This window comes from Myotis yumanensis, unplaced genomic scaffold (genome assembly GCF_028538775.1).
Source record: "Myotis yumanensis isolate MYYU_CA2020_CCGP unplaced genomic scaffold, mMyoYum1.0.hap1 SCAF_18, whole genome shotgun sequence".
NCBI lineage: Eukaryota > Metazoa > Chordata > Mammalia > Chiroptera > Vespertilionidae > Myotis > Myotis yumanensis.
The window spans coordinates 22310156-22334009 of record NW_027223769.1 but is presented as its reverse complement, the minus strand read 5'-3'; the positions used below and the strand labels follow the sequence as shown (position 1 = coordinate 22334009).

Below are 23854 nucleotides of genomic sequence, written 5' to 3'. Positions count from 1 at the left end.
CCACTAGGGATGGAGCCTGCAATCTGGGCATGTGCCCTTGACCGGAATCGAACTTGGGACCCTTCAGTCCACAGGCTGACACCCTATCCACTGAGCCAAACCAGCTAGAGCTCATTGTGTTTTTTTTTGTTTTTTTTTAAATATATATATACAAATGAAATGTTATAATGCTGTCTTGCATTTTGCTTTATTTTTTGCACTCATACTTATTAACAAAATTTTGAAGATATATTTAAGTAAAGCAAAATTATATGTTCATTTACCCTTTGATTCAGCAAATCCCACTTCTAAATTTATTGGCGAAAATACAAAATATTTTATGTAGCTTATTCCAGATGAGTCTTACTATCTGCAGGGACAGGCTAGTCCTGGGAGGAGCAGTCTCTCTGGGATCAGCTAGGCCTACTCAAAACAATAGGAATTTATCTCACATAATTGAAGTCCACCGTGGGCACTAGCTTCAGGCATCCAAACAAGGTCACCAGAGCTTTGATTTTCTTGGCTGTTTCATTCTTTGTTGCCTTAATTCTCTAGCTGGCTGTCTTTATGTGAAGGGCAAGTTCCAAGATTCTGTGGCCCTTACAGCTCCTGATACAAGAGGTGAGAGAATCTTTCCTGATAGCTCTGGCAATAGTTCCAGGACTGTCCAGGGATAGCTCACATTCCTGGAACCAGGAATAAGGTTTGCTTCAACCAAGTCTCATGGTTGCATAGAGTTTTCCACTGAGCAGGAAAGGGTGGCTCTCCGATGGAAGAAAGGCTGGGTATACAAAATATACGTCCACTATGCGAGGCAAAGCTCTAGAACTTGCAGAGATTAAAACATCATCTCAGCACAATACATCTGCTGAATTAATGTAGGGATACAAAGCAGAGCATCACTTTTAAAGTATCATAGTATTTCAAATTCTTAGTCCATATTTTAGAGAAGCAATAAAAAACAAGTCAGGACAGATAGATACAAAGGTCATTAGCGAGATTCCATTTTAGCAGACAGCTGCTTCAGTCAAGTATAGATTGTTCCATGTTCTGGAGTTCCATCCCTCTTGCACAGAAGAGATATGTGGCTCTGGTAGAAGGCAGACTTTTGTCCTCATTCAGCCTCAAGAAAAGCTAAGGCTTATCCAGCATAAAGGGAAAAATATGGTCCAGCATGAAGGGCTGGAAAATACCTTGCTACCAGTAAGCTCTTTGCAGACTTTCTCTTCTTATTTAAACTGGTGGTAATCTGGGGGGTTTCTGATCCAGGACCCAAATGCCTGCTTCCGGAGTGCACTCCAGGCTTCCTGGTAAGCAGATGCAGCCTCCTTGTACTCCTGGTATGTTTCTAGCTTCCGCACCCTAATGCACACATAACCACCAAGCACACAGGTTCTCATTGAACAGCTCACCACTATGGCCAACAAGACACCTGAGCAATCAACTGTTCAGATTTACTACAAGAGACTTAGGAACAGGATAATCTTAGTATGCTTTCCTAGAGAGACTCTGGCTCCTTTGTAAGAAATCCACTACAAAGTAACATGGATTAAAACAGGCAAGAATGAGACCTTGTTCGTGTGGCTCAGTGCTTGGAGCATCGTCCCATACACCAAAAGGTGTTGAGGGCACAAACCCAGGTTGCAAATTCAATCCCTGGCCCTTGTCGGGGCATGTGCAGGAGGCAACTAATCGGTGTTTCTTTCTCTCTCTCTCCCCTTCCTCTCTCCAAAATCAATTTTTTAACCGCCCCCCCCCCCCCCCCAAAAAACCACCCAGCCCAGCCCGTGTGGCTTAGTGGTTGACCACTGACCTTTGAACCAGGAGGTCACAGTTTGATCCCTGGTCAGGCATATACCTAGATTGTGGGCTCATCCCTGGTGTGGGGTGTGCAGGAGGCAATCAATGATTCTCTCTCATCATTGATGTTTCTATCTCTCTCTCCCTCTTCCTCTCTGAAATCAATAAAAAAAAAATTAAAAAACAAAACAAAACAGGCAATGCGGACTGAAAGGTCCCAGGTTCGATTCCGGTCAAGGGCATGTACCTTGGTTGCGGGCACATCCCCAGTGGGGGGTGTGCAGGAGGCAGCTGGTCGATGTTTCTCTCTCATCGATGTTTCTAACTCTCTATCCCTCTCCCTTCCTCTCTGTAAAAAGTCAATAAAATATATTTAAAAAAAAAAAAAAAAAAAAAACAGGCAAGACTAAACAGAATGCTAGCTTTGACTGGTCCTGGTGAAATCAGATAAAACAAGAATAACTATTATATTTTTGGTTTAAAATTTCCTAAGTGTCTGTAATTTCCACCAGAGCATACAGCCATTAGAAACCTCTTGGCTACATTTTCCCTAACAAAGCAAAGCACTTTCCATTCTACCCATACTCTCCTATACCAGCCAACAACATCCCTCCCAATCCCTTAGTCGTCTCTGCCTGCTAAAAAATGGCCATGTTGAGTAGTATTTGTAATACTTATATCCTGTTAAGAGATTTTCTTGTGACAGACTCTTCTCTCCTTTGACCAAATCTGAGTCAGGCTCCTCTGAGCCCTTTTCTCAACTTGGACCTTGAGCTCTGTCCTTGCATCTTATAGTTGAAGAAACTGATACTCGTGTCTTATTGATCCAATTTTCCCTGCTTCTAAGTTGTATCTTAGCTCACTTCAGCAGGGCAAAGTTGCTAACTGCAGCAAAAATTGATTTCAGTTGTTTGATCAATTTCCTACAGCTTTTTGTTGGTTAAAGGGTGGGATCTACACACATGACAATGTTAAACTTTACCTAAGCTTCGAGTTTCTAAAACACAGCGATGGTTAAGAAATCTCCCTCCCATCCTTCTGTGTCCAGGGAAATGGCTGATCGCAAAGAACTGCCTTTTCCCATGACTTAGATAAGACTCATAGATGCCCCCCTGGGTTACCTATGACAGGCCAGACACAGACACATCAAATTCCCACTCTTTGCCTCATAATGATTAGCTGAAACCACTGACCAATCTTGACAAAATACCTGGTAACTTGACCAAATATTACTTACACTTCTCTCATTAGCCCAGGCCCCAGAACTTTGATCCAACCTCAACCTGAGCCAGCACCAGAATGTATAACCACCCCTTAACAGCCCCTCCTGAGAATTGACTGACAGCAAGAGAAGACATTTCCTGTTCAACTGTCCCATCACACCACCTGCTCATCCCACTCCCCCATTCCAGGTTCTGTTTAGTCTTGCACACCCCTCCATATAAAAGAAACCCCCTTTCCATCTGCCCTTTGAGAGGCTTACAAAGCTTATGACTGGAGTGTTCTTGCCACTGCATTAGACCTCCTACTGTAACAGACCCCTTCTCTTACACAATAATCCTTCTGAGTAAAGTCTCTCCTTACCTAAGTCCAGATTTGTTTTTAACACAAGAATGTATGGAAACCCACCCAGTTCCAGCTTGATTCATTCTTCCAGACAAGAAACAAAAACAAAACAAAACTGACCACCAAAGGCTGAAGGGCATCAATACTGACCACAGTATGGATGATGGTGATAACGGTGGCTAGCCTCTTCATATAGAAGTTTCTGGCTACTCTGCTGCTTCCCTACTGTTATATAATAAAGATTTTGGCTGGTCTTTGTTGCCAGTTCCTAAATGGGAACCTCTAAATCCTTAGAATTTCCCCAGTGATAGGACTGTTTTTGTTATTCATGGTGAACCCTGAGATCACACCTAAGTTTATGTTTAACAAGGTAACTCATGGTGGGCCCTAGAGTTTCAGAATGGGGCTGGCCATACCAGAAAGACCAACCAGGAGATGAGAGAAATGGAGTACTGCGACACCTGATACCACTATAGCCTCCTAGGGTGGGAGGAGGAGACGAAGACTGAGTTCAATCATATCATGTGAACTATGAGTCAATCAACCATTCTTATTAATAAAAACCCAATAACTCTGGACCCTGAAGCGCAGGTCAGCTTCTTGGTTGGTGCTGAAAGGGTGATGCATCCTCGGGACGTGCAAACATCAAGTCTGGGACTCTCCCAGACCTCGCCCTATGTGTCCCTTCTTTTAGCTGGTCTTAACTCCTATCTCTGCCCCCCCCCCCCCCCCCCAATATATTTTTATTGATTTCAGAGAGGAAGGGAGAGGGAGAGAGAGATAGAAACATCAGTGATGTGAGAGAATCACAGATCAGTTGCCTCCCATGACTGGGGATCAAGCCCACAACCCGGGCATATGCCCTGACCAGAATGGAATCTGGGACCCTTCAGGCCGCAGGCAATGCTCTATCCACTAAGCCAAACCAGCTAGGGCTTAACTGGTATTTTTTAAAAGGTGAAAGGTAATTGTAACTATGGTGCTTTCCTATCAGTTGTTCTGGTGAATTATTAAACATGAGTGGCAACCCTCCAGGTTTGTAGTCAGTGGGTCAGAAGTATGAGTGCCTTGGGGCCCCTGAGCTTGTGGCTAGCATCTGAGGTGAGGGCAGTTTGTGAGGGCAGCGCCCTTATTCTGTGAAGTTTTGCCTAACTCTAGGTAGTTATTGTCTGATAACTGAAAACGTTTGTACCACAAACCACCCGTCCTCCATACCTCAGATCATACACGGATCTACAAGCAGGGCCATGCGGACGGGATGGAAGAGATAGGGTCAGCAATGAGCACCCATTGGCCTATGGAAACACCACTCCTGCTAAAGCTTCCTGCTACGCATGAGCCAGTGCGAAACCAGAAGTCTTCCTAACTATGAAAAAACATGGGTCAATAGTGTTACCTGAGGGAGTCTGGCCACTTGTCCTCTGAAATACTGCTTAGCAGCTCCTGGAATGATCTAAAGAGTTCCACTTTGCTGATTCGAGATCTGTTTGGAAAAAGACAAAAAGGACTCATTAAGTGTTTGCTACGTATCAGTTCCCTATCAAAGATGCGAGGCTTCACATGGTATTTAGGTTTCCATGTGCCAGAGCCCCATTTCACCTGTACTGGCAAGGAGAAAATCTAGACCTGAGGCTTTGATTAGGTCGAGGCACAAAAATGAATCTCATCTTTAGAAATGTCACCAGCAGTGAAATCATCAAGGGACAGGTTCAAATGGGGTACAGGCAGAGGTGAAATTACCAAATTCCCCCCAGAACACATTGGCTACCTCCTTTCAAGAAAGCTGGCCCTTTGGGTAACACTGTTTACAAGAAATTAAAAGCTTTGTTTCAGAACCTTGAGTGCTGCTCCTTGTACGGAGTCCACTTGGATGAGCCATCTGAGGCAGTCTCCAGACTCTCCCTTTGGGCACACGAGCCATTGCAGGCCAACCCATTGCTTCTAACATCAAGCTTTAGGGAGGTCATCATTTGAACAGTGAAGGAAGTGAGTGTGGATTCCTTACCAGCTCACCTGGGGCTTCTTGGTTTGGCCCATCCACGTCGATGTGTCCTAGACTGTATGTACCTCCTTCCTTTCCCTCATAAACACAATTCATGAGCCGATTTAGAAGTTGGGAACTGTTGCGTGTGCCCACAATGTGTGTCTTGTGTCTACACACCGTATCCTCCACTGTTTCCACAAATGGCACCATCAGCTTGGACACAGTGGCCATATTGGAACATATGATATAGGGGATTGTACAATCTGTCAAGAGACTCCCTTACCTGGCTGGGACCTGGCCTACTGAAAAGAATCATGGCTTAAAGCAGAACCTTGAGCCCTCACAGGCTGCTTTCCTTGGTCCTTAATTGTGGTAAGTGGCTATTGGCACTCAGGAATATAAAGCTGCTTTAACATTTAAAAAAACCCTCCGAAGCCAAAAAAATAATGGAACTCACCTCATTAACAGATTAGAGGAGAAAAGTAAGATAACTATGAGGAAAATGTATGCAGAAAAATAATTTGTTAGAATTCAACATCCATCAAATGATTTAAAACCTTTTACAAATGAGAACTAAGAAAGGTATTGAAATTCATGCAGGGTATCTATAAAAACCTACAGCAAATATATGTCCTTAAAATCAGGAATAAGACAAGAGTACTTATCATTACTGCTTTTATCTAACATTATACAAAGGTTCCGTACAGTAAGCCAAGAAATAAAAGGAATAAGGATTGAAAAGCAAAAACTAGCTCTAGTTGGTTTGGTTCAGTGGATAGAGCATCGGCCTGCAGACTGAAGGGTCCCACGTTCGATTCTAGTCAAGGGCACATGCCCAGGTTGCGGGCTCGATCCCCAGTAGAGGGTGTGTAGGAGGCAGCCAATCAATGATTCTCTCGCATCATTGATGTTTCTATCTCTCTCTCCCTCTCCCTTCCTCTCTGAAATAAATAATAATATTAAAAAAGAAAAGCAAAAACCAAAGCCTTTATTTGCAGATGAGTGTGATGTTGTCAGTTCTAGCCAGCACAGTAAGTCAAAAAAACGAAAGAAATGGAGGATTAGAGAGGAAATGCTACTTGCAAAAGATGGTCTATATTAAAAAATTCTAGGCCCTGGCCAGGTAGTTCAGTTGGTTAGAACATCGTCCTGATACGCCAAGATTTGGGGTTCAATCTCTAGTCAGGGCACATATAAGAAGCAACCCATAAATTCTTCAATAAGTGGAACAACAAATCAATGTTTCTCTCTCTCTCAAATTCAATAAAATTTAAAAAAATTCCAAAGGAATTCCTAAATAAAATAATAGTATAATAAGTGTTAGCACAAGTTGCTGGATACAAGCACAGATTGCAGCAGAGAGTAACAAATAGATATAAATTTATTTTGTAATCTCTCAGTCTTTTCTTTTATAATCCAATGAGCTACATAATAATTCTTTGGGATGCTTGTTATCTGGACAGGGAGGGGAAGAGAATTTTCCACTTTAGGGCAAAGGAATTTGCCTGTAAGAAGCAGGATAAAATAAAGCTTCTCAAAAATGAGGGTCCTGTTATCTCATTGTTGGTAAAAAAAACAAATGAAAACATGAAGATTTAAATAAAATAGTTCCTTTAGTGTTGCACTAGTATATTGTCCCAGCCTGAGTTCCTATTCCCTATAGTTCTAAAGAAGGTGGTCCCTGGACGCCAGCACTCAGGAATGAGCAATGAGAAAACCTGCTTTTTCCCCAGCAGCTGCTGGTCTTTAGATTAAAACTGACTCTTTCACAAATAATATGAAGCTTTATTTGACAAATGAATGGGAAATCCATCTTAACAAGATGTCTACTGCAAGCCCTGCACCATGTTAGAGGCATCCTTTCCTTCAATTTTCACAACATGCCTGTGCAATGCATACTCTCAGTTACCCTTGCTTCACTGCTTGGAAAATGGAAGCGCCTAGGCCAGAGTAATCTTTCCAAGTTCACACAACCAGGAAGAAAGGGAGCCAGGAAGTACAAAGCGCCTGCTTTTCTGACCATCTACTTCCTCCCTGTGTGGAGTTTGCCTTCTAAGTGCAGAGAGATAATGTGTCAAAGACCTCAGATCATCTACTCCAATGTCCTCGTTTTACAGATATGAACACACTGAGGCCCAGAGGGCAGCGGGGTTTGTTCAAAGTCACCTGGATAACTAGAGACAGAGCAAGGTGGGAACAGGAGACACTCCCAATCACACAGAAATCAATCACGTGTTGGGAGAAGCTGGAGAACACTTCTATGGGAATTTAGAGAAAAGATGATCATTTTGAGCCAGAAGGCAGTGGTGGTTGAGCTGAACGTTTAAAGTAAAAGAGGGTGTTCATTCACAGTGAAGAAGAGCATTTTAGACTTAAGCAAAGTAGCAAACCTAAACCACAGTCAGGCGGGTGGGGCCAGTAAGAGCTGCTGCTAGCCCCTCACCAAGACTCAGCAGGAAACATGTGGTTCCTGTCCCTCATGACCTGCTTTGTCCCCTGAGAGGTGCTGACAATGGTGGCCTGAAGCCAGGAAGGCTCTTGGGGGAAAACTCCAAAAATCTCTACCCACAACAGTTTTGTAAACATTGCTCAAGTCAACATCCTAGGCCACCAGGGACAGGCCAAGTCTGTTGTCTAGGCCATTTAAAAGCTGGTTAATGGCTGTGAAGAATGAACCCTTTTTTTTTAAGTCTAATAAGATGTAATTAGTTATTGTTCGTGTTGAATCAGACAAATAAACATGTCAAAAAAAAAATCCACCTGTGAAATTCAATTTCACAGCTCAACCCAGATTGTGGCGGAGAGGCCACTCCCCCACAACCCCTCCCACCCTCAGGCTAATGCTAAGTGAATTAAGTTAGACATAAAAGACCACATGATGTATGATACTATTTATGTGACACATCTAGAATAGATAAATCTGTGGAGACAGAATGGAAATTAGGGGCTGCCAGAAGTGGGGAGAGGGAAGTGTGGGGAGTGACCGTTAATGGTTATGGGGTTTTCTTTTTGAGATGATGAAATGTTCTGGAATCAGTGGTGTGATATAAGTACACAGGCACCATCTCCTTCTGTCCCAATGTGCGGTACCTGGCCTGAAGGCTTCTGATTCCTTTCTTTGTTGTTCCCTGTGGAAAGCCATTGGCAGTGACATCCAATGGCTGCTCAGGAACTGCACTCCAGCTGATGGCTGTGAAAAGATAAGATTCTAGAGTTAAAACTGTTCAGTTTTCTATAAACCCCAGAAGTGTTTTGATAAAAATATTTCCCTGGCCCTAACCGGTTTGGCTCAGTGGATAGAGCGTCGGCCTGCGGACTCAATGGTCCCAGGTTCGATTCCGGTCAAGGGCATGTACCTTGGTTGCGGGCATATCCCCAGTGGGGAGTGTGCAGGAGGCAGCTGATCGATGTTTCTAACTCTCTATCCCTCTCCCTTCCTCTCTGTAAAAATTCAATAAAAATATATTAAAAAAAAATATTTCCCTGCCTCTGCAGACCCATGAGAGTTAGATATAACGTCAGACATAATGACTGTCACTCTGACCCTTGGCTTCCAGAGTACAAGTGGTTCATAATTAATCCTCCTCCTCCTCATCATCATCATCATAACAACTATCACTGAGCATTTATTATATGCCAAACACACAGTAAATGAATGAAACAGAATTTCTCATTTAATCCTCATAACAACCCTGATAAATAAATTATATTCTTATCTAAAGATGAAGAAATTGAGGCTGAAAGAGGATAAGTAGGTTTCCCAGGGTCACATAGAGCAGGAACCTGACACAGTGTGGGTGTCTCCAAAGTCCACACTATTGACCAGGGGTCCTCAAACTTTTTAAACAGGGGGCCAGTTCACTGTCCCTCAGACCGTTGGAGGGCCGGACTATAGTTTAAAAAAAAACTATGAACAAATTCCTATGCACACTGCACATATCTTATTTTGAAGTGAAAAAACAAAATGGGAACAAATACAATATTTGTATTTGCATGTGGCCCGCGGGCCGTAGTTTGAGGACCCCTGCTATTGACCATTTGCATGGTAAACAGCCTCCCCAGGCCAAGAGGATGCAGCCCACCCCAAGCCACTCCATGGACTGGGGACAAGTTACTCAGGGCACATGGAACCTGGATCCCTTACCTGCTCCACAAGGAACAAGTCGCCCTGGACAGTCAGCCCTTTTTGCCTGCACTGCACAGCGGCTCTGCTCAAACAGTAAATCCGACTGCTGTATTTTTACTTCTTGAACTCCAAAGCCTTTGGGTAAAGAGGAGACATTCTGACACCTAAACATGAGGGAAAACGCACTGTTTAGGCATACTCCTTGAGAAAGAGAGTATCCAGGACTGTGGACCACATCACCACCCCTGTGTCTCGGTGGGGGGCAAAGGCCATTTGACACAGGCCTTCCCCTGGCCATGGCTTCATCCTGCCCTCAGTTACTACAGCATTCACTGGCATTAGCTGCCTTCTTTAGGGAGATCACACTGAGTGGTCATCCCTTTGTCATTTACCTTTTTAAAAATTAACACTAATGTTTGAAGGTTTTTTAAAAAATTTAACAGCAATATATGTACAGTGTAGAAAAATTAGAAAATACAATAATCACAAAGAAAAAACTACCAATAATACCACATCTCAGTGGTAATATATATTAATACCTTTGTGTACATCTTCCTACAATCTTTTTCTATAGGCATATATACTTTAAGACCAAAATGAACTTACTTTATCTTCTGAATTGTTCTTTAAACATTATGTGCATCTTACCATATTAAATTTCCTCAACTGAAGTCTTAACAGAAAACACTTGATCTATTGCTGGCCATTTTAGTGATTTCCTTTTCTTTTTAAAAAATGACAACACTGCCCTAACCGGTTTGGCTCAGTGGATAGAGCTACGGCCTGCGGACTCAAGGGTCCCAGGTTCGATTCCGGTCAAGGGCATGTACCTTGGTTGCGGGTACATACCCAGTAAGGAGTGTGCAGGAGGCAGCTGGTCGATGTTTCTCTCTCATCAATGTTTCTAACTCTCTATCCCTCTCCCTTCCTCTCTGTAAAAAATCAATAAAATATGTATTTTTTAAAAAGGATATTTAAAAAAAAATGACGACACACAAAGCTTAATGTTTGGAGCCCTCCCTCCCTGCCCTCTCACCTCCTAATCAGTGCTCTCTGCATGGCTTCCTGGCTGTATGGGCACTTCCCGATGACCACAGCTGACAGGTAGACAGGCTCTTCTAGGAAGTGCATCAACAGTGACCCCTGGCATCCGAGGACATTCCACCGTGCCAACTTGTCGCTGCAGGACATGGAGCAAGTCCTGTCTCCCCGGCCTGGCTTCACTCGGAGCAGCCCTACCCGGTGATACGCAACACCAGGCTTCCCCGAGTCTCCAACTTCGCCAGGCACACACTTGGCTCCTGTCCTATAAACATCCACCACTTTGGCACCACTGGGGGCCATCCCAGTGACAGTGGCCAGTTCCTCTGAGGTGACATTAGAGCAGCTGACACTTGGGGGGACTGGGCCACTTCCCTGATTGCCAAAACTCTGATGGTTAGCCACACCGTTGGTGACTTTTCTGTCAGGAGTGCCGGGCTCAAGCCTCATTTTTTTGGTCATGGGACTGTCCGGGTCTTCGCATTTCCTTTTATCTTCAGTAGCTTCCAGGTTACCACTGGCTTCCAATGATGGGTTATGGGCCCAATCTCTATTGACAGGATAGCAAGGCTGATCTTCAAACTCGAGCATTGGGATGATAGAGGCATCCCCACCTACAGGAGAAGAAACCCCTTAAACCAGTGGTTCTCAAAGTGTCACTAGCCACAGCAGCGTATCTTAGGAACTTGTTAGAAATGCAAATTTTTGGGACCCAGAGTAGACCTGCTACATCAGAAACTCTGGAGGTGTATCCAGCAGTCTGTACATTAATGAACTCTCCAGATGATTCGGATGCAAACTCAACTTTGAGAACCACTACTTTAAACAAAGCTCAATATTATTCTCCCAGCTGACCTGAGATGAATTAAGAACAGTTGCCCATATTTGCCTACTATGAATCCTCTTGTTGATGACCCTGAACCTCTCCTAGACTCAGTGAGTTATAATCTCTGGAGGGGAGGGGTCTGGAAAACTGAATATTTTAACAAAGATCCCAGGGAACTCTTATCACAGGAAGTTTTGGAAACACTAGTTTTATTTTTATTTATTTATTTATTTTTATAATTGTTTTATTGCTTAAAGTATTACAAAGAGTATTACATATGTCTCCTTTTTTTTTCCTGCCCTTGACAATCCCCTGGCCTCTCCTACCCACCAGTGTCTTATGTCCATTGGTTATGCTTATATGCATGCATACAAGTCCTTCAGTTGATCTCTTACCCTCCGCTCCTGCCTCCCAACCCTCCCCGGCCTTCCCACTGTAGTTTGACAGTTTGTTCGAGGCTGTTCTGCCTCTCTATCTATTTTTGTTCATAAGTTTATAATGGTCTTTATTATCCATAAATGAGTGACATCATGTGGTATTTTTCCTTCATTGACTGGCTTATTTCACTTAGCATAATCCTCTCCAGTTCCATCCATGCTGTTGCAAATGGTAAGAATTCCTTCTTTTTTACAGCAGCATAGTATACCATCGTGTAGATGTACCACAGTTTTCTAATCCATTCATCTACTGATGGGCACTTAGGCTGGGAAACACTAGTTTTAATATATTTCAGCGAGAAAGGGAGAAAGACAGAAACATCAATAATGAGAGAGAATCATTGATTGGCTGCCTCCTGCACGCCCCCTACTGGGGATTGAGCCCGAAACCCAAGCATGTGCCCTTGACCAGAATCAAACCTGGGACCCTTCAGTCTGCAGGCCGACGCTCTATCCACTGAGCCAAACAGGCTAGGGCAACACTAGTTTTAGACCAGGGTTTCTCAACCTCCGCATTACTGACATTTTGGGTCAGGTAATTCTATGCTGTGGGGTCTGTCCTGTACATTGTAGGATGTTTAGCAACTTCCCTGGTCTCCACTTATTAGAGTTCCCTAGTTTGACTATCAAAAATGTCTCCAGCCCTGACTGGTTTGGCTCAGTGGATAAAGCGTCGACCTGCGGACTGAGGGGTCCCAGATTCGATTCTGGTCAGGGGCATGTACCTTGGTTGTGGGCACATCCCCAGTGGGGGTGTGCAGGAGGCAGCTGATCAATGTCTCTCTCTCATTGATGTTTCTAGCTCTCTATCCCTCTCCCACCTCTGTAAAAAATCAATAAAATATATTTTAAAAAAAATGTCTCCAGATGTTGTTAAATGTCTCCTGGGGAACAAAATAGTCCTAAGCTGAGAACCATTTGTTTAGAATGAGCAGTTTCCCAAGTGCATTTTGTAAAATGTCATCCCACAAGATGTCTTGGAAAACAAAAGTGGGTGGCTGATTTCACGGTTAAATAAGTTTGGCAAACAATGCTTACAGTTTTCCCATCTTGGAGATGTATGTGCATATCCTCAGAGTAAAAACTGCAGTACATTACACAGCTGGTGCTTCCCTATACTGGTTTAGGGATTTCTGACCTACTCTGTGCTTACAGGGAATAGAAAAGAAACAAAAACAGGTTAGTAAAGAGCACTCGGAGAGATGCAAATCAAAATGACAATGTGGTACCATCTCACACCTGTCAGAATGGCTAACATCAACAAATGACAAGTGCTGGCGAGGATGCGGAGAAAAACGAACCCTCGTGCACTACTGGTGGGAATGCAAACTGGTGCAGCCACTGTGGAGTTTTTATGGAGTTTCCTCAAAAAACTAAAAATGGAACTCCCATTTGACCCAGTGATCCCACTTCTAGGAATATACCCCAAGAAACTAGAAACACCAATCAGAAAGGATATGTGCACCCCTATGTTCATCGCATCACAATTTACAATAGCTAAGATTTGGAAACAGCCTAAGTGTCCATCAGCAGATGAGTGGATTAAAAAACTGTGGTACATCGACACAATGGAATACTATGCTTCGGTAAAAAAGAAGGAATTCTTTTTTTTTTTTTTAATATATTTTATTAATTTTTTACAAAGAGGAAGGGAGAGAGATAGAGAGTTAGAAACATCGATGAGAGAGAAACATCGATCAGCTGCCTCCTGCACATTCCCTACTGGGGATGTGCCCGCAAACCAGGTACATGCCCTTGACCGGAATCGAACCCAGGACCCTTCAGTCCGCAGGCCGACGCTCTATCCACTGAGCCAAACCGGTTCCGGCAAAAAGAAGGAATTCTTACCATTTGCAACAGCATGGATGGAACTGGAGAGCATTATGCTAAGCGAAATAAGCCAGTCAGAGAAAGATACATATCACATGATCTCACTCATTTGTGGAATATAATGAACAACATAAACTGATGAACAAAAACAGATCCAGAGACAGAGAAGCATCGATCAGACCGTCAAACCTCAGAGGGAAGGTAGGGGAGGGTGGGGGTAAGGGAGAGAGATCAAGCCAAGGAATTGTATGCATGCATATAAGCCTAACCAATGGACACAGACACCAGGGGGGTGAGGGCATGAGCTCGGGAGTGGGGGGCAATGGGGGAATAAATACACATATGTAATACCTTAACCAATAAAGGAAAAAAGAAAGAGCACAGCTTTTGAGAAGGGAGCTACTTCTTCAAACACTAACCTAATGTGGTGCTTTTCTAAAGGGTGTGAGTAAGACATCTGTAGCCTTAAAACCCAAGAGTGGGAAAGGCAAGAGATGCATTAGTGGGCGTGTTGCCAGAGAGGCTGGCTGGCAGATTTCCAGAGACCTCATAAGGTGACAGTGACTTTGGAGAATTCATCAGGGCTCACCTCCCACTCTGAGGCTCAGAGATTTGATCTTGACAGATGCCTGAATTCGAGAGGCTGACTCATGCTAATAAAACTCAAAAATAAGAGTCTGAAGTAACTAACCCATGCACCAAATTATCAATTAATAATGAGGAATAAATGCCAAGAGAGCCAAATAGTCACATCTCTAGGTAGTGTTCTTTTTTTCTGCAGACAAACCCTGGGTGGACATCACATTTAAAAATTTTTTTTAGAGCCCTCCCTCCAGGGAACACGCAGGCAGCTTCCCCTGCTCCCTTATGTACAGCCCATTAAGTCCTGAGCCCATTTCTTCTACTGTTCACTTCTATCTCTGTGCCTTACTAAATAAATTTTCTCTTACATTTTTGGGTAAAAAATATTTTTTAAATGAGCCAGGGAGTTAGATTAGTGCTCTAGATTTTTATTTCACAGACCAGTAAAATTTCCAGAAGATTTTAAGATTAACAGAAGGCGATCAACTTTTTATTTCAAGTAAGGTCTTTAAGAATCCTAATTACAGTACTGCTATTTTAAAAAGATTAAAATCTTATAACCTTTAAATGGAAAGAAATTAGCTTTTTAAAAAACTCACTACATAGTTCTGATTTTTCTCATAGATCAGTACACTCACAGAGCAGTACCAACCTGCGGACATTGATTTATGTCATTTGATTAGGTGGTCGGACTAGCTTGATCCCCAGATGCATCTGATTCTCTACTAGAATCAGCCAGACCCTGGCTATTCAAAGTGTGATCCATAGACCAACACCACTGGCATCAACCATGAGTTGATTAGAAATGTAGAACCTCAGGCTCCACCCCAGAATTTAAATCTGCATTTCAGCAAGATTCCTGGGTGATTCATATGTATATTAGTTTGAGAAGCACTGAGTTAGGAAACATCCTTTGGTCCTAGGACCAGAGCACCCACTTTTAAGAACAGCATGGATGAGCCCCATCATTTTTCTGGCCTTTGACTCTTAACCAACTCTTTTTCAATCAACTCATTCTCTCTTAAACTATTTTTTATTTGAGTTATGATCAAGTCTTGAGAGCTATTCTGTCTTTTAGAGTGATTACCCATCTTTGCTCTAATTACATGTGTTACTCTTAAAGTAACACACAGAGAATAATCTTACATCCTTATTTCAAAGTTTTTACGGTGAGGGCTGCCTCCTCGAGTTGTTGCCTACAAAGGGCAGAAATTATTCTTAATTTTCAAGACAGAAAACAGACTAGAAATGACTCTCTGTAGGCCAGGTGTGGTCTTCCTGCCTAATGCAACCGCAGCACCTGAACATCCTCCAGTAACTCACAAAATTTACCTTAACTAACCATGATTGTCAAGATTCCCTAAAAGACTATGAGAGTAGTAAGTAAGGGGCTAGTCTTATTCACTGCTATGTACCCAGTGTGTCATACTGTCCCTGACAAATAGAAAATATTTGTTTAATGCATGAATGAATGAATGAGTGAGTGAGTGAGTGAATGAAATAAGTTTGTACTTCTAAGCCTTATTGTTGGTTTCAGACCTGGTGGGGTTTCAGCTTTAGGTTCCCCAGTCCTGATTAGAAAATGAGAAGTGAGTACCCCTGCCCCAACACCCCCACCCCCTGCCTTTTCTTGGCAGAGAAATGGTTAGGCACACTGGTCTATTCACAAAAAGGCACTGCTGTTGGTTGTAGCTACACTTCAGCCAGAAGTGCTTTTTTTGAGAAACATATCTACAGATAAGATGAACAGAAGGAAGCAGACAATGCAACATTAATCCAAAGGCTTGAATATACTTACAGGGCGTATGGCTGGAGAAAAATAAAAACGAAAGGTCTGGTCTGAGTTTCCACAGTCCTCTCTGAGTTCCTGGGATAAAGATGCTATCCTCCTTCAAGGTGGCTGCCAAGTGAAGTTGATGGAGAAGGTACCTAATGGGTGCAGGAGGATATCAGAAAGAATACCAATCTCTGTGGTAACGGGGAAGACTGGCTGGGTAATTACTAAGAAAGAAAGATCTACTAATGACCAATGGAACTGATAGTTACTTGGAATTATGAGAAATCTAGACCAGTGATTCTCAAAGTGCGGTCCTTGAACTGGCTGCATAAGCATAATCTGGAATTTGTTAGAAATGCAACGACTAAAAAAATAAAAAAGAAAGAAAGGAAGGAAGAAAAGAAATGCAACTTCTCAGACTCCACTTTTGCCTGCTGATTCAGAATCTCTGGGGGTGGGCCCAGCAATTTGGATTTTAACAAACCCTTTAGGTGATTTTGATGTACACTCAAGCATAAGACCCACTGTATAGACCAGTGTTAGTCAGAGTTTAGTTCACAGGCTAAATAACATAATCAGTTTTGCTGGGAGCTTATTAGAAGTGCAAATTCTGGGGCCCCCAATCCAGGCTAAATCAGACTCTCTGGAGACGTGACTTTACCTTTGGAAACTCCTTCTGGCTATGACCTCAGCATGGCTATCATTGAGGATATCTCCTGTGGCAAAGACAGGACACTAGTGAAGACATAGGAACCTGGAGACGCCCTGGTTCCTGGCAGCACAACATAGCAGTTTCCCCCAGCACCCAGGATGGCCACGTAGCTCCTGGAGGGCTCTGCCAGAAAGCATCACAATCGTTAATGGCAATGCATTTACTTCGGGCTTCCTCAACTCAGCACTATTGACATTTTGGACCAGAAAATTCTTTGTTGGGGGGGGGGGGGGGTGCGGTCTGTCCTGTGCATTGTAGGATGTTAAGCAGCATTCCTGGCAGGCCAGCAGCACCCTCTCCCAGGTATGACAACCAAAAATGTCTCCAGACATTGCCAACTATCCCCTGGGGGCAAAATCTCCCCTAGCTGAGAACTACTGATTTATAGGAAATCTTCATCTGAAGGACAGGGATCCAGATCTTTTGTGCCCTGGTATCGTACTTGGGCTCATGCTGATACATTTCCATGGAATTCAATCCATAGTGGTCCTTGAACAACTTCCTCATATACAGGAGGCAAAGCTAGGAGAATGGGCGAAGCAAACTCCAGGAGGCCTCTGCTAACTGGAAGCAGAAGATGAAGATGCCAGAACTCCAAGGAATTTCCATATTCTTTTTGGTGCCGATTGCTTTCTGGGTTTTCAGAGATACTGAAAATTAGCTAAGCCCAGGGAACTTCTGGTTTGAGCATGAAAATACTGGCCAACTTTCAATCCACTAAGAAAGCGCGTTCCTGGCAGCCTTTGCTTCCATTGGCTATTCCCATTCTTTAAATGAGTTCTGTCCTTCCAACTGGAGCCAGTGACAGTCAGTGTGAACTGAAATGTCAGCCATCTCAGTAATATGACCCCTTGGCTCTGAAGAGGAGAGGAAAGTGCAACATGGACACCATTTCCAAAGCTCCCTAGACAGGCAATGTTTAGACCCAATGTGGGCTTACCGCTCTTCCTCATTTTGGACTGGCCTATGCATTTTGTTCCTGTTCCCATTGAGACAACTTCCTTTGTCACTGAGGGAAGAAAAAACGAGTTATTAGTGAGCTTTTAGAATCGGAATAGTCCCCAGTCCTCGGGTTTAATAAGTCTGCACATTCCTCAGCATTCCCATAGGCTGACCCATCTGAGAAGACTGCGGTTCCAGCACGGCCATTTCCCACCACTTGAAGTACTGCGCCACCTGGCGGAGAGCAGGGGAACATGCCCAATATCGCAGTTTATACCCGCGGCGACTGTCCCTGTGTAGAGCCATGTATCATTCTACCATCTCTGACAAAAAGAGGGAGAGTTTCAAGGAGAAAAGGTCTCACCTTGCACCTGTTTGTCAGGGCAGTCACAGGCTTGGCCAGCTATAGGCTGTATTTTCACCACGGCTGCTAGTAATGTCCATTCCCGGTTGGGCTCAGGCTTCCCCTGCTTGGGCAGCCTGCTCCCATAGTGCTCGTAACACAGGCGCGCAATCTCATCCGGGGTCCACATGGTTGAGCTGGTGCTGAGATCCTAATCAAAAATCACAACCATCATAAGTACAGAAAGGAGGACCAATGCACAATGCTACACTCTCGCACCAGTGTATTTCAACAGGCTTTCCTGTGTAGCTCACCTGTGTTCACAGAGGTTTCTTTATCTGAAACTCTATGGGTCATTTTCTCCTACTTCCCTGCCCATTTTCATCTTTAAGGAAAGATCAAAGAAATCCCAAATCCTATCAACCCCAGAAGACTTCTATTTCTTCAAGCTGTTTAAAAATAAATAAATAATTAATTAATTAAAAAAAAAAAATATATATATATATTGACTTCAGAAAGGGAGAGGGGGAGAAAGACAGAAACATCAATGATGAGAATCATTGATTGGCTGCCTCCTGCATGCCCCCCACTGGGGTTCAAGCCTGCAACCCAGACATGTGCCCTTGACCAGAATTAAACCGGGGACCCTTTGGTTCCCAGGCCAACGCTCTATCCATTAAGCAAATCGGCCAGGGCCAAGCTGTTTTTTATCCTCACTTTCAGGCATTTTATTTTTCTCTCTCCTCTACCCCCTCCACCCTAAATTGGTTCTCTTTTTGAAAAATATATTTTTATTGACTTCAAAGAGAAAGGGAAAGAGAGATAGAAACATCAATGATGAGAGAGAATCATTGATTGGCTGCCTCCTGCACACCCCTCACTGAGGACTGAGCCCCTGACCAGAATTGAACCTGGGACCCTTTAGCCTGCAGGCTGACATTCTATCCACTAAGCCAAACTGGCTAGGGTGCAAATTGGTTCTGTATTTCCCTCCAGTAAATCTCCACTGATGCCCCTCTCAGGAAAGCAAACCTTTAATTTCTCCTATATCATTTTATGATGCAGAGTGAAGTGACAGAGCCCAGTAGATTCTCACTAGTCAAGTGTTCTCATAGGAATTGGGAAGAATGTGGGTTCTAGTCACCATTTCTGGGTTCTAATTATGGCTTCGCTTATATTAACTGTGTGGAACTGGGTAGATTGCTTAACCTGTGTCTGTTTCTTCATCTATTAAAATAATAATTACAGTCAAATGTAATCCATGGGGTTATTGTGAGGATTAAGTATCTATAAAAAGTAACTGCTATAATATTGAGCACAATTAGTGTCAACTGTGATTAGTAATACTAAAAAGAACCTCTGATTTGGAGGAAAACCAAATTTGGAGGAACCTTTGGATGTGAAGGAAAAAGGAGCCACATCCTAAACCTGACAAGCTCAGGGAAGGCCTATATGGCAAGCCTTACAAACTCAGAGACCAAAAGTAACTACATAGATGACCTGAATATAAAACTTCCTAACTAAAAGCAAGTTATGGTGGGTAGTCGTGTCCTAGGCCTGTAGATTCCCTTGACAAAGGTCAATCTTTACCTTAAGTGAACCTGTCTATTGTCTTTCTGCATCTAAGAAAACATACTTTTGAAATATCAGAGTATTCTCCTTTTCCAGATCCCTCAGGGCACAACCACCACCAGAGCAAGAGACCATAGAAGCCCTCATCGTCATCTTGATCTATCTATCTCTAATAATAAAAGGGTAGTATGCTAGACTGGATGTCTTCCGGACGTCTTTCCTGGTGAAGTCAGGGCTGGAGAGAAGCCAGCCCAGGTCCCACCCCAGGTGGCTGAGGGCGGCTGTAAGAGGGAAGCAGCTCGGGGCCCAGGTGCTGGAGGGAAGCTGGTGCCGGCAGCCGGGGGGAGGGGGAAGGCCTGCTCTTGCGGGAATTTCATGCATCAGGCCTCTAGTGTGCTATAAATGTTGATGATTGACTATCCTGTATCTACCAATGTAAAAGATCTATGTGTTTCTCTTTTGCCTTTTTATCCAATCCCAGAGATGTCCCTGCTTTGCTTTCTCCAGCCCCCTTAATCTACATGGATTTCATGTAACCCTCCTACCTCTCCTTTTATTCTAATACATAAAATAAGTTGCAAAACTGCTATTCACTAAAGCATTTTCTCAATCCATCAAGGTCTGCTTCCTGGGAATTGTCAGTTTGGTTCAAATACACTCATAAAATTGTAGGTTTGGACCTTTCTTACCTCCACAAAGCTTACATCAAAACACTGAGGACAACCAATCACAGCCAATTAGGCTTTAAGCTATAGCCAATCAAATAATTTCCTTTCTTGCTTATGCACTTTCTCTGTCTTTCCCCTAGCTCCTGCTTGCAGAGTGCCCCAAACCACTTCCGGTTTGGTGCTGGAGGGTTAGTATTGCTTCTTGCTCAAATAAACTTTTAAAATTCTTTCATATGCCTATCTATTTAGCAGTTCAGATGTGCAGGCCTGTCACTGCAATAACTGGTCATGGAAAATCAGACCAGAGTGATTTAAAACAGGAATCTGGCAGAAACTGACATAACTGTGACTTTAAAGTCAGAAATCCAACATAAGTCTTGCATCTATTGGAGCATAAGAAAAGTATGGGAGACTCTGAAATCCTCCATCTGGATTTCCCTCTCATTTCTAGGGGGAAGGGATGCGGCTATCACTGGGCAATATATTTTATGAAGGCAGATACTCAGAGAAACAAACTGTAATTAAACCAGAGATACACACCACAAGCTACTAAGAGCAAGGAAGACACAACTTGTGGTAAGAAACGCTGACGCCTACGATGAAGCAGCCCAGAACTGTATATCACCTCATTAACATGTGAGTCTGGAGGAGCCTGCACAATAGATGAAGAAATGTTTTTTATATACTGGGTCCACTAAAATTCAAATCCACTCTCTCCTAGATCTTGAACAGCTGCTTCCTATGCAACAATAGCTCCGTTAAACAGGCTTTTTTTTTTTTTTTTTTTGTCCCGCAAGAGACCAAGACCGCTTGTTATGACAGTTGAAAAGAGCTTAAGAACCCACCACCTTTTGAAGTAAAAATTAAGGCAGGTCGGCTGCCAGGGGAGTGAAGGGTTTAGCGATGTTGGGAGGACGTAAGCCACTCCGCTGAGGCCCCCTCCTCAATGAACGCGGCAGCGGACCCTCTTCTCCAGGGGCCTGGGCTGGGGCCCATTCGTCCAGTTACAACGGACCCCCAAGGTTACAAGGGCGTCTGCAGACCCGTGAAGCAGGAATAAGGTGCGCGCCTACCTCCGCGGGTTATGCGGGATGCGGAGGGCACCCCCCTCGCAGCTAGAGCTCGCACACGCGGAGGACACCGGCACTGCCGAGCAAGGAGCAGCACTTTGCCACGTAGCGCGCATCGGGGGTGGGACGGTCCTCACCTCTTCCCACACAATATGGCCTCGGAAAAGGCAGACCGAGGGCACCTCACCGGGAGTCCCAGGGCCCCAGCTCGCTCGCGTGCCCTTGGCCGAGTAAACCCACCATGTCACCGACGCTCCCCTCCCACCTTCAAGACGCGCGCCCTCGAGGGAACGAGCGGAACCACGCAGCGTAGGGAACGTAACGTCACAAAGAGGCTGTTCTTCCAAGCCCCGCCCCCAGAAGCGCGCAGGGAACGCTGGCTCTTGTAGTCCTTCAGGGGGCGTGGTGCTGGTGCTTCCGGTCGGGCATCTTGCGGAACTGTACATAGGTACAGGTGAAATGGACTGAAGGAAGCTGACTCCAGGGTAAGATATGGTTCAAATAATAGTAGAATGATATCATGTCTTGGAATACAAGCCTGAATTTCTGTCTAAAACAGCAATGTCCAATAGAAATATAATTTGAGCTAGATATGTAACTTAAAATTGAGCTAGATATGTAATTTAAAAGTTTCTAATAGACATATTTTAAAAAGTCAAACTAAATAGGTGAAACTAATTTTAATCACCTATCTTACTTAACCCAGTATATCCAAAGTAGTATTTCAAGGGTAATCAATATGTTAAAAATTGAGATATTTAAAAATGTTTTTATACCAAGTTTAAGAAATCCAGGGTGTATTTTTACACTTTGAGCATATCTCAATTTGAACCAGCCACATTTCAAATGCTCAATAGCCACATGTGGCTAATAATGAGGACTTTATAATCCTTCTATCATCCTATTTGTTATTTTCCTGCTGACCCCATAAACAAGTTGTCTACTGCTGCTTCAGTTCTATCTCCAGCCTCGTTGAGGTGAGAGCTGGCTTCTCCCGCCAGCTTACTACTAATAAGCTCTTTAATGGTCACTTGTGACCTCATTAATCCTTCTTGCCTCTTCAAAAGTCCACATTGATGGCACAGTGTTCCTAAAGTCCAGGCCCTTATCTTGGCTCTATACCCTCTGCCTTGGTGAGATGATTGTTTTCACTTTAACACCACCTTGCTGAGGGATGTGCCAGGAGGAAGTGTTTCTTCTGGAATACCACCTGGTTATCTACTATCATGCCAAGTGCTCCTGGAGCCTATGTTTAACTAACAGCAAGAGGGATAGGTGCTCACCACTCTGAAGTTATTCCTACTTAGGTAACTCAGCATGCTTAGGTCATTTTATCAGTATACTGGCACGTCTCAAACCAGATGCTTGCCGTTTTGCTGAGGTACAGAAGATAAGTCCTGACTCATTGGAAAAAAAGGTCCCCCCAGATGCCTCCCTGTGCCAGGGACTCCATTATAACAGCAGTCCCTCAGCCATACCCTTGTCATTCTTGAGTTGAACTGAAAATAAAAATTCAGACTATTCAACATGCTGCTATCCCCATCCATCTTCTAACAGGCATGTCAAACTTAACCAAATACTCACTCTTCCCTTTCAAACCTGCCCTTCCTGTTTCATCCATCTCAGTAAATACAGGGTAACTCTACTTTTCAGTTGTTTAGACCCAAAACCTTGCAATCATCTTAGGCTCTTTCTCACAATCCTCTTTCAATCAGCAAATTTTGCTGACCTCAGGAACACAGGCAGAGTCCAATGACTTTTATTACCTTAAACCACCTAAGTCTAAGCCATCATCTCTCCACATCCCACTGCAATAGCATTAAGTGGTCTCCCTACTTTGCACTCTTGTCCTCCACATGCTAACTACATCTTCTAAAAACAACCATCTGCTCTGCCCAGCAGGAGTGGCTCAGTGGTTGAGCATCGACCCATGAACCAGGAGGTCACAGGTTAATTCCTGGTCAGGACACATGCCCAGGTTGCAGGCTTAATCTCCACTTGGAGCTGTGCCAGAGGCAGCCAATTGGTAATTCTCTCTTGTCATTGATGTTTCTCTCTCCCTCCCTATCTGAAATCAATTAAAAAACAGACCACATATTAATAAAAACATTCCTTTGTTCAAAACTCAGTGGCTTTTCATCTCATTTATAAAACACTCCTTTGCATGGCTTATGGGGGTGGGAGGGGGAAAGGGGGGCTGTGAGATCTGGCCCTTCACTGACCTTCATTAGCTCTCGAGTCACACCAGAACCTTTGCTCTCCCTAAAAAAATGTGGTCCTCTAGTCTGGATTACTCTTTTCTCTTAGATCTCCATCTCCAGATCTCTACTTAGTTACCTAGATATTCCCTAATCACATATTTAAAATAGCACCTATCTCCTTATTCTGCTTTTTCTTCTTAGTATGTACTTCTACCACAAATAATATATACTTGTCTCTTAATTGCTCACCCAACCCCCACCCCTAAGTAAAGAATATAAGTTCTATGAAAGCAGGGACTTGGCTTTTGTTCACTGCTGTGTTCCTAATCCTTTAGACCAGTGGTCGGCAAACCATGGCTCTTGAGCCACATGCGGCTCTTTGGCCCCTTGAGTGTGGC

At 43.6% G+C, this 23854-nt stretch overlaps 1 protein-coding gene across 1 annotated transcript; it reads right to left on the bottom strand.

The window, feature by feature from the left end:
• Nucleotides 1-168: 168 nt before the first annotated feature.
• Nucleotides 169-18135, bottom strand: ADAT1 (adenosine deaminase tRNA specific 1). The gene is made up of 9 exons (XM_070398692.1): nucleotides 17967-18135; nucleotides 17601-17669; nucleotides 16610-16664; nucleotides 15970-16100; nucleotides 10492-11110; nucleotides 9474-9619; nucleotides 8420-8519; nucleotides 4742-4828; nucleotides 169-1341 (listed from the first exon to the last, which is right to left on the bottom strand). The coding sequence occupies exons 1-9, from the start codon at nucleotides 18133-18135 to the stop codon at nucleotides 1209-1211; spliced, it is 1509 nt and encodes a 502-aa protein (XP_070254793.1). The 3' UTR covers nucleotides 169-1208.
• Between the last annotated feature and the right edge of the window lie 5719 nt (nucleotides 18136-23854).